Raw genomic sequence first — 10367 nt, 5'->3', positions numbered from 1 at the left:
GAGGTAGAAGTTTCCGGGAAACAAAGTTTCTCATCAAGAAATATGTATCCAGAGGAGCATTCAGTTTTAATGCTGCGTTCAAGAAAAGTCTGACTTTCAGACTTCATCTCTGGAAGTGTGCACAGGAACGAAACACCCCTTTGTGACATTGGTGGGTGGGGGACCCCGACTTCACCGACCGACTTCCATCTAACGGTATTTGACATAGGCTCATGTAACACATGATTTGACTGCGTTAACCAGAACAAACAATTTATCGGAATCACTCAGCCATCTTTGTTGTTTACATTTCGTCTCGAACGCTTTAAGGTCAGAACTGCGACAATCCGAGTGGGATAACTCCGACTTATCTTTCTCGAATGCAACATAAGAATTATAAACATAAAATTAGTCTTTTTTTAAAATGCTTTATTTTAGTTCAATTTATACAATATTTGAGTGCAAGTTTAATAATTTAAAGTATTTTGTACCAAAGGAAAATAGTAATACTGAAATACATTTAAAAAATAAACCCTGAAAACTCATGTATGAAATTGACAGACTGAATTTTTTTTTATAAATATGTATTACTTTTATAAACATAAAATTTAGTTTTAATTTATTTATTTTTTTGAGGGGGGGGGGGGGTCTCTTAATTTCGTAAACGGAAAACGTGACTTAAACATTACATACTTTAGTTTATTTTATTCATGTATGAACTATAATAAATTAACCTTGGTCCAGTCACACGAAAGCTGGAATTTACACAAAACTCTCCTGTTAGACACGATGGATTTCAGAACATGTATTAGTAATGTCCCCCCATTGGACATTTCTACTTGGAAACAAAGATTCCGCTGTAAAAGTATTATCATGCTCAGGAGCTTCTGCAGCACAAATCTAACCCAAACCGCCCCATTGTGGTAACTGGCTGCATTAACTGAGACACGCACATCTCCCATGATGCTTCCTTACAGGATTTAATTGAGTCAGAGCTTCACCTTGTGGACAAACAAAGTAAGAAAATATTGGTGTGTAATTGGCAAAACTCCATCCGGTTATGATTATTTTGAAAAGGCCCATCAGCCAACATCAGTAAACCACTTGACATGATAGAAATAAAAATAACATGATATAGTACAAGTGGATCCATTGTTGCTTTACTTGAAAAATATATTTTAAAAATGCAGGTCGTATATACGAGTCACTGTTTCTTGGTGTCAAAAAGTGACTAATAGCTGCAGCGACAGTCCAAAATGTCTTCTGTACATGCAATTGTAACTTTAATTCTGTAGTTAGTGAGTATTTGCAGTTTTGCAACCATCTTAGACGAGTGAGGATTACTATCCAACAGCTCCACATGCCTCAGGTCCGCCATCTTCTGAAAGCCTAAAAAGTCCTCTTCTGACACATGTTCACCTCTGATTTTGAGACTTTGGAGTTTTGGAAAGAGCTGAGGGATTTGAGCAGCGAAGGTTCCCCTATTTATGGGCCAGGGGTCTACGTGGAGATGGCGGAGATTGGGGACGTGCGATGCAACGGACGCAATCTCCTCTGTGCTTGTTCCGGGGATACGGAGCGTGAGCCTGCTCACCGAAGCTGGGATGGAATTGGCGTATCCGTTTACGCGCCCACTATATTTGATGACCAAGGTTGACAGTCGATGGAGGCCACTCAGCCATCCTGCCAAGTTCTCGTTGGCAACGTCCCACGCGACAGATTCAGTGGCGCAACCGTAAATATAGGACCTGTAGACGAGAACCAGTGTCTGCAAATTGAGCAGTAGCTTCGTTAGCATACGTGGTACTATATAATCCATGTGAATGAGTTCCAAACTGGATAGTGGATGCGTCGCCTTCAATGGGAAAGTTGGAAAGACATTTTGTCCGGACACATGACACCCACAAGCTATTGACAAATGCTTCAGGCGAGGAAGGCAGCAAAGTATTATTTGAATCGTCTTTGAACATTTGCTGATCCCAATGTCATGACACACCAGAGATGTCAGATTCCTAAAGTCTGTGAGAGCAGCAATTAACTGGTTTATGGCTATCGAGGAAAACCTCACTTGACAGATGCTCAGATGCGTCAGCTTGTCCGCTTCACACACTGTGGAGGCGTTCGGCAAAAGTGAGTCGGAACTGCATCTCACAGCCAGATGCGTTAAATGGGCAAAGTTCTTCAAATAGCCCAAAATCTCTTGAGAGCTTTGGTCCACGATCAATTTGTTGACAGACGGGAGGCCACGAGATAACTGCTTCCAGTCCTTCTCTCTGGTGCTTCTCATAACCACCTGATTGACTTTTCTTCGGCGTAGCGTCTCCCAGAACTGTCGAGTGTAATAAGCTTTAGGGAAAGACAGAACTATAGTCCAGTCTTTCCACAGCAATCCGCAGTCAACAAGTTCCTTAAAGTATGTGCAAGTCGCCCGGACGCTGTGCTTGTCTGCCACGTTGAGATATCCCAGTACTTTGACCCACAATTCTCGTGGAAGTTGGTGTAGCAGCATTATTAGGTTGGCGAATTAAGTATTTTTTATGATTAAGGGCTATATAAAATAAAAAAATACACTTTGACTGACCGCTCAATCTGCTACCACGTGTTCCTTTCGCGATAACGTCTTCTTCTTTAGTAGTGTATATGACGGTTCGCAAACCAACGTTAGGCGCATTACCGCCACCTACCAGACTGTCGTGTAGAGCAGTAGAAAGGAAGCAAATACAATTTTATATTAAAATAAATAATCAGATCCCACTTTTTATTTTATTTTTTATTTCTACTTTTTTATTATGTTGTTGTTTTATTTTAAATGTTGGTCCTTATGTCAAAGCACGCTTTCTTTCCGCATAACTGACATTTGCATTGCCCAATAGTTGTCATGGTACGCCCACAAGTCCAACGCGATTGGCCAAACACTTTTCTATAAGAACCGTTTGTGTCTTTCCCCTTCCTCTTTCTTCCACGCGACCCTCAGACGCGGTGAGTCTCTTCTTGTTGACTGTAAAGCCCGCCGGGAAAAATTAAAATGTTCAGATGTGGACAACAAGCAAGTGGAATTTGTCGTCTGGCTTTCAACAGTTTTATCGTATTTGCGGGATTTTGACTGCACGTTTAGTTGTACGGCTCCACGTAGTTAGGCCTATTAGGCACCGCTAGCTCGCTAACCGCTGGCTAACCTTAGCGAGCGTTAGCAGTTTAGCACGTGTCACGTTGGTTATCCATCCTTTTTCGGATCCGCTTAGCCTCACTTGATTTGTAATAACTTTTTTTCCGTAAATATGCATTTACGTTCGAATACTTTCCAATAAATAGTATCGATACTTTATAATGATAGTACGTCTTGTTATTGGGATGAAATTTCATTAAAAATATTCGTTCAATAAACTTTCCTTTTAAATCGCACCAGTTTTACTCTCAAAACCTTTTTATTAATATAACTCAAGACCTACATATTACAGTCTTGCCACGTTACGTGTAAATTGTGAAAGTACTTGAGACAAAAAATAGTCCGGTGGATATAAAAGGCGCTGTTAGCCTGTTATATATATATATATTTTTTAAAGTGTGTAAACTGAAATGCAAGTTTCAAAACTAGTACTTTTTGGTCGCAGGTACTACCTTGTCTTTAAAACAGCTTTTTAGCGAATCCTTGGAAGCACTGCAAAGATGCCCAGGGAAGACAGGGCCACGTGGAAGTCCAACTATTTTCTGAAAATCATCGTAGGTATCCACCAGAAAGCATTTATAGTCTTCGTGCCGTTTGTGTTAATAATCATTAACTAATGTCTATTATTTGTCTAGCAACTCCTGGATGACTATCCAAAATGCTTCGTCGTCGGAGCCGACAATGTGGGCTCCAAGCAGATGCAGACCATCCGTTGTTCTCTGCGTAGCAAAGCTGTGGTGCTGATGGGTAAAAATACCATGATGCGCAAGGCTATTCGTGGCCACCTGGAGAACAACCCTGCTTTGGAGAAGTGAGTTTTTCCCCCATGCTTCCACTTTTTGAAATATCAGTTGCAGGAAAGTTACAGTACAGCTTGTGTGGTGCTGTGTTGTCGTTCCCCCTGCAAACAGTAAGATGTTTCCAAGCTATCCCTGTTTGTCCAAACCCCCTGACAGCCAGGGACGCAAGGTTTCAGACATGTTTTTTGTTAAAATTCTTTTTACATTGGCATTTTGATAGCAATGTCTCTTTTTAACAGGCTCCTGCCCCACATTAAAGGAAATGTGGGTTTTGTCTTCACCAAGGAAGATCTGGCAGAGGTCAGGGACCTGTTGGTGGCCAACAAGGTAATTCACAGATGACACCTGTTACCAAATGATACTTATTGATGGTGTTTTGGCAGCATTTGTAAACTGTTACGATTTTTGGGTTTTTATAAAATGAGAAATCACACATTTTGGGTCCAGTATGCAGGATAAGTTACAATGCGGCTTGATTGGTGCCGTGTTGTCGTTCCCCCTGCGAACAATAACCTGTTTCCAGCTATCCCTGTTTGTCCAAACCTACTGACAGCCAAGGGACGCACGGTTTCAGACATATGGAAAGTAGTGTTGTGCTTGTCAAAAATAACCCAAGTAATCTTTCTGGAATGAATCAGGTGCCAGCTGCTGCTCGAGCTGGAGCCATTGCCCCCTGTGACGTGACAGTGCCTGCCCAGAATACTGGTCTGGGTCCTGAGAAGACCTCCTTCTTCCAGGCTCTGGGCATTACCACCAAGATTTCTAGGGGAACAATTGAAATTTTGGTAAGATTTAAGGCAGATTTATTTATATAGCGCATTTCATAAAGGTTAACTCTATGTGCTTAACATAAATGAAAATTAAAAGCAAAATAAAGAAATAGAAGTAGCTTGTTAAAAAAAAATACTAAAAACATGCAGTGCAAGCAAAATAAAGCAATGCCATGTACAAACTTGAACTTACCAATCAGTTTCCCTCAGAGTGATGTCAGTCTGATCAAGACTGGTGACAAAGTTGGTGCCAGCGAGGCCACACTGCTCAACATGCTAAACATCTCCCCCTTCTCCTACGGACTCATCATCCAACAAGTGTATGACAATGGCAGCGTCTACAGCCCCGATGTGCTTGACATCACCGAGGCCTCTCTGCATGCCAGGTTTCTGGAGGTGAGAGGAAACTGTTGTGCCAGCCCAAGTATTCTAAGATTGGTCGCTTCAGTGTAAAATATTTCACATCGTCTCTAGGGTGTGAGGAACATTGCCAGTGTGTCTCTTGAGATTGGCTATCCCACTCTTGCCTCTGTGCCCCATACTGTCATCAATGGCTACAAGCGAGTTCTTGCCATCGCCGTGGAGACAGACTACTCTTTCCCCCTGGCAGACAAGGTTTGTATTTGAGAAGTGTAGCGGTGATGCAAATGCACAATGTCTTATTTTAATACTGATTATATCATTACTAATGGCGAGTTGTCTTGTCACACAGGTCAAAGCCTTCCTTGCTGACCCATCTGCCTTTGCTGCAGTGGCAGCACCAGTTGCAGCTCAGACTGCAGCAGCTCCTGCTGCTGCTAAGGAGGAAGTCAAGGAGGAGTCTGCTGAGGAGTCAGACGGTGACATGGGCTTCGGGCTGTTTGACTAAGACTTCAACTACAGTGAATAAACACCACAATTTCAATAAAATGTCAAACAATGAGTGTTTGACGTATTTTTGTCACAGGCCCCACACTGATAACCTTGCTCTCGCAAGATGTATTCTCGCAGTATTTGTGAACTCACAAACTCCTGAGAATCCATCTTGTACCACTCCCACTGATTTCCACCACTACGAACCACTGGTGGTTTGGACCAATCACAGAGCAACATTGTATTTGGGGACGGGATATGAAACTGACAAAAACAAAAAGCCCCGAAGCCGTGGGAAGAAACAAACCCAACATGGCGACACCGGTGGACGCTGCAATTATGTTCTTGCTGAATTAGCCTCTTGTATCCGCATATCAACATTGCAAAACAGACAACATAAACTCAATGCCATGATATCGGCTTGTCACAACAGTTGCATGTCTGACATTTTTATCCTTTGCTGTGATTGGTCAAAACAAAAGTCGGGTAGATGTGCACATGATTCTGCTTCGTGTGTTATACAGCAACAGCGAGCGAGCAAATCAACGCGGGGCAGTCCAAGACTGATATTGTGGATAACTCCCTTGAGTGAAGCACAAATCAACCTGGCTATTGCCAGGCTACCACACTGAGGCACTTAAAGTAAAAGTGAACTGTGCTTAACTGTTTTAAACTACACATTAAGGGATAGTGTTCAATATTAATTGTAAAGCCCCACTATTTCAATAACAGACTTATTTCCACATCACGTTTTTTATTTAATCACTCATTACATAGGTTGCGCTGCGTTGAAAAAGAGGCTATTATTTCGCTGCCATCCAAAAGAGAACTTTGCGAACATAATTGGAGACTTGCAGTGTGGTCTCTCTGAGGCACTAGAGTGCAATGGATGTGCTTCAAAATGTTCGAGTTTTGAACATAGGTCATTGCATTCCCTTAATTAACCACTAGAAGCACTAAATACACCGTCTTTAAGGCAGGGCTGCACTTAAAAAAATGGAGTACAAAATTTAGGAGAACACACTAAATTGACTTGCAAATATTCACATTTTCACTATCTTACTGATAAAGTGAAGTATGTCAGCAACAAATCAAATATATGCAGTATGTATATTATTAAATCAGCAAAATTACTGGTCAAGTGCAGGTGAAAGATTTTAGGGGGCAAAATGCAAATGCCACCATTCAGGAGCACTATGATCAGTACGCTGCCAATGAATTCCCAGGAGGAGCAGGGAAATCAACTGCCTAAAAGTAAAGAGTTTGAACTTGTAAAATGGAGAAAGGTGAAGTACGCACGTTTGTGAGACCTGTCACCTGAACCTCACTATGGTCAACAGAAGAGATGTAAAATGCATTAAGTTACCATGTAACTAACATAAAAATTATGGAAAACGACTCCTGCTGTAAATTAAATGTGTCTTTTAATTTGAAGCCGCACACCAGAAGTGACGTTGGCACACATTACTGTGGTTACTGGTTGCGCAGTCCAGATGCGCAGCAACAAAGGGGGAAACGTCCAGTATGGCTGAGGTACGACATTTTGGTATTTATTTTTGTCTTTGAAAACCCTGAGTAGTCTTACGTGTCTTAGCAAGTAAGCGACTTAAATGCGCTTACCCATTGTTTGTTATGGCAACAACGAAATTTAACCGTAGTGTCTTTACCAACGAGCAAGTAGCTACACAAAATGTAAGCTAAGTTTTATTAGCAAGGGTGAGGTATCAAATCTCAATTAGTGCCTACGAGTTCGTTGCGCTACAATCATGTAGACGAATAAACAAGATCCTTCAGCTATTATTAAGTTATTGTAAAATAAAAACACTGATGACGTTTATGACAAAGTGATTTGTGTTGAAAATGAAAGAAATTGTGATTTGTTTGTGAAGACTCACAGTTTACAGGAGCTCCAGCAGCCCGTTGTCAGCACCAAGGTGTTCATCCAAAGGGACTACAGCTCAGGAACTCTTTGCAAGTTCCAGAACAAATTCCCCGCCGAACTCGAATCCAGGGTAAGTCATTGACCCGCGCACATCTTGTGCGCAGTCCGAACTGAATCAGAATTACTCGTTTATGTCTTATGTCTGCACAAAGTCACCCAGACAAATTCATACTAAAGTGAAATGTATTCACTTGCATGGCAACAAAACCGATGCTGATTCTGCTCACTTGTTTTTGCTGCTCTTTAGATGGATAGGCAACACTTTGAGGAGACCATCCAGACTTTAAACAACATGTATGCCGAAGCAGAGAAGCTTGGAGGAAAATCCTACTTAGAGGGTTGCCTGGCATGCCTCACTGCCTACACCATATTCCTCTGTATGGAGACCCAGTATGAAAAGGTACGCTTGGTTCTGTTTTGGAAGTGATATATTATCATTATCAAGAATTGAAGCAATATATACTGAAAATGTTTTTGCCGATCTGGTGAAAGAACATCACATAGATTTGAGTGTCCAGTGAAGAAGTCCAAAAATACCTTTTCGGTGAAGGAGTCCAAGAGATCATTTCAGATTTACACCTTTTATTCTCATAAAATATTGTGTTAATTCTTCTAGTCTCCTTTGTTGATATGTACAGAAGTGTAATTAAGATAAATTACCACTGCTTCTCTGTGTGTGTGTGTGTGTGCAGGTGTTAAAGAAGGTCGCCAAATACATTAAGGACCAAAATGAAAAGGTCTACATTCCCAGAAGCCTACTGCTGACTGACCCCATCGAGAGAGGCCTCAGAGTCGTATCCTGTGCTCATGTTGAATCATTTTTTGACAAAGAGCAAAATAAATTTAAAAATATCATTGGAAATTGTTCTTAACTGACCATCTTTCAGGTTGAAATTACAGTCTTCGAAGACAGAAGTTTTGTCCCTACAAGTTAAGCCCAGGGTATGCTGTATTTTATGTAGTTTGTATATTTTTTGCCGGTGCATTTGATTTTGGTGTTTTTATCGTACATCAAATGCAAAACAAATGTTTTTACTTATTCATTGTACTTACACAATCATATTTTTCTTGTCTGTAGACTGGTGACCAACTGATCATGTGTTCACACAGACATCTTCTTCCCCTGAATCGATGTATATAATAATTTCCTGCTCAGTTGTTTTTATTTATATACTGTATGTATACCCCTCTGACTGCCTTTGTTTCTTTGTACACGTGGTGACTGTCTTATTGTGCACAAGGTGATGTATTAAGCTGATCAAGACCAGGCCTTTAAAATCGTGCCATTGTTGAGCATTAATCGCTCTTCCTTGAAGAGTTAGACCAGTGTTTTGTGTTTTAACAGCTGGTTGGTGTGAAATCAAAGGCGTGATGAAGTAGTTTGTAATCGGGAACTGTGTTAATGGGTTAATTTTTAAACTGGAATCTTCTTCTTTTTTTTAATGAATCCTAATTTTATATTTTTACAGTTTTATAAGACGACCATTAGAAGTGTGACTCTTCTCTCTTGTCTGAGACTATTATATACCGTTATTGTGAATGTTTGTTTTTATGACCACCACGGAACCACTCCACATTCCACACATGCTTGCTATTGTGGGAGTGTACCATTTTTATTAACCACATTTATTTCATTTATTTAAATCTGGGTTTCCCAAACTTTTTTAGCTCCGGATCCAACACAGAACCTGGTTGAAATAACCTACTTACTATATGCATTGCATAAAGTTTCACGTGCTGAACGTTAAAAAGCGTGTTTAAAAAATGTTTTGCTTGATTATGATTGAAATGCCATTTGACTTTTTATGGCAAATTAATAAAAATTGATGTGAGATCAACAGTGGAGGTTTGTTTGGGAAATCTTGATCTAAGTAAATTTCCTTTCTCGTTACCCTTATATCTAACTTATTACTCAGCTAAACATTTATTGAATGTTTCTTTAATAAACAGTACATGTACTGTACACGTAGTGAGCATTTTAATTGTTTAGTATTCCGTTTAGAGAGAATCTGACTGCTTGGCTTAGTTACTGCAAGACCAAGACACCACCATACATTTAAATAATTTCATCCTGGAGGTATGATCAGTAGTGTAGTCCAGGGTATACGCGGGTATACGGAGTATACCCACTTCTTGTTCAGTCAGTATTGAGTAGATCCATTTCTAAATCCCCCCTGATGCACACCGTTCAACAGTGGCCGATTCTCTAGTTTTGTTTTATAGTTGCTAGGCAGGTACTTTATTTTGAAATTAAAACAAGAATAGGGACAAATAGTTTAAGATTCAGCACAAAACCATACTTAAATCTATAGAGACCGTTTTTTGCTATTTTTTGTTAATTGTTCACTAAATATTTATTATTTTTATATAACTTATATATACTGTGTGTTTGCATCATGGCAATTACATTTTATATTCTTCAGGCTGCTTGTGTTACCAGTAGTAACTACAAACTGTTTTTAACAAGTCATGATAATTGTATTAGTGTGAAAAATTACTCTTTTTTTTAATTCTTACATGTCACCGTTTCCTAAAGAGGATGTTTTTATGGACTACTTAAAATTATTATTCGTTTTACCTTGTGAAAATTGAGAATATACCCACTTCTCCAGGGACCACTACACCACTGGGTATGATATGTACACTTATGTGACTCTGATAGCAATCGTGTAACTACTGATGATATAATCATTGGAGTTGTTCAACGTGCGTTGACAAGTCGCCTTTTTTCGTTTCATGAATTTTGGCTGCTCTAGGCACCCGTCCCCTGCAGTAAAAGATCCAACCAGCGAATGTCATGGAACTAAAATACACTTCTGCTACTCACTCAGCTGCTCAAATTTAAAAAAAAAAATTAT

At 40.0% G+C, this 10367-nt stretch overlaps 3 protein-coding genes and 1 non-coding gene across 4 annotated transcripts; 3 read left to right on the top strand and 1 right to left on the bottom strand.

Moving 5' to 3' along the window:
* Positions 1-940: 940 nt before the first annotated feature.
* LOC147166772 (uncharacterized) lies at positions 941-2595 on the bottom strand. The gene has a single exon (XM_086087511.1). The coding sequence runs from the start codon at positions 2486-2488 to the stop codon at positions 1211-1213; it is 1278 nt and encodes a 425-aa protein (XP_085943637.1). The 5' UTR covers positions 2489-2595; the 3' UTR covers positions 941-1210.
* Positions 2596-2914: 319 nt separating this feature from the next.
* On the top strand, positions 2915-5637 carry rplp0 (ribosomal protein, large, P0). The gene is made up of 8 exons (XM_086088159.1): positions 2915-2958; positions 3591-3699; positions 3781-3956; positions 4185-4272; positions 4584-4730; positions 4926-5111; positions 5190-5330; positions 5428-5637. Exons 2-8 carry the CDS (start codon positions 3646-3648, stop codon positions 5581-5583), a joined length of 948 nt encoding a protein of 315 aa, XP_085944285.1. The 5' UTR covers positions 2915-2958; positions 3591-3645; the 3' UTR covers positions 5584-5637.
* On the top strand, positions 3997-4125 carry LOC147166771 (small nucleolar RNA SNORA63). Its single transcript, XR_015096394.1, has one exon. It is a non-coding gene; the product is annotated as a small nucleolar RNA SNORA63 (small nucleolar RNA).
* A 1347-nt stretch (positions 5638-6984) lies between the features above and the next one.
* LOC147166769 (golgin subfamily A member 7-like) lies at positions 6985-9472 on the top strand. Its single transcript, XM_086088160.1, has 6 exons — positions 6985-7100; positions 7457-7579; positions 7757-7909; positions 8202-8303; positions 8397-8451; positions 8588-9472. Exons 1-5 carry the CDS (start codon positions 7092-7094, stop codon positions 8442-8444), a joined length of 435 nt encoding a protein of 144 aa, XP_085944286.1. The 5' UTR covers positions 6985-7091; the 3' UTR covers positions 8445-8451; positions 8588-9472.
* The last annotated feature ends 895 nt before the right edge of the window (positions 9473-10367 follow it).

The sequence above is a fragment of the Leptonotus elevatus genome, chromosome 10 (assembly GCF_054856555.1).
Source record: "Leptonotus elevatus isolate MCC_2025b chromosome 10, RoL_Lele_1.0, whole genome shotgun sequence".
NCBI classification, from domain to species: Eukaryota; Metazoa; Chordata; class Actinopteri; order Syngnathiformes; family Syngnathidae; genus Leptonotus; species Leptonotus elevatus.
The sequence above is the reverse complement of the archived record's forward strand: the minus strand, read 5'-3'. Positions and strand labels throughout refer to the sequence as shown.

What these genes read in the sequence shown, in the direction of transcription:
- LOC147166772 (XM_086087511.1), bottom strand. Translation starts at nt 2,488, where the DNA reads ATGCTGCTACACCAACTTCCACGAGAATTGTGGGTCAAAGTACTGGGA.
- rplp0 (XM_086088159.1), top strand. Translation starts at nt 3,646, where the DNA reads ATGCCCAGGGAAGACAGGGCCACGTGGAAGTCCAACTATTTTCTGAAA. An exon ending in TGCATGCCAGGTTTCTGGAG is followed by an intron (nt 5,112 to 5,189) that starts GTGAGAGGAAAC and finishes CATCGTCTCTAG; the next exon opens with GGTGTGAGGAACATTGCCAG. An exon ending in CTTTCCCCCTGGCAGACAAG is followed by an intron (nt 5,331 to 5,427) that starts GTTTGTATTTGA and finishes CTTGTCACACAG; the next exon opens with GTCAAAGCCTTCCTTGCTGA.
- LOC147166769 (XM_086088160.1), top strand. An exon ending in TGGAGACCCAGTATGAAAAG is followed by an intron (nt 7,910 to 8,201) that starts GTACGCTTGGTT and finishes GTGTGTGTGCAG; the next exon opens with GTGTTAAAGAAGGTCGCCAA. An exon ending in TCGAGAGAGGCCTCAGAGTC is followed by an intron (nt 8,304 to 8,396) that starts GTATCCTGTGCT and finishes ACCATCTTTCAG; the next exon opens with GTTGAAATTACAGTCTTCGA.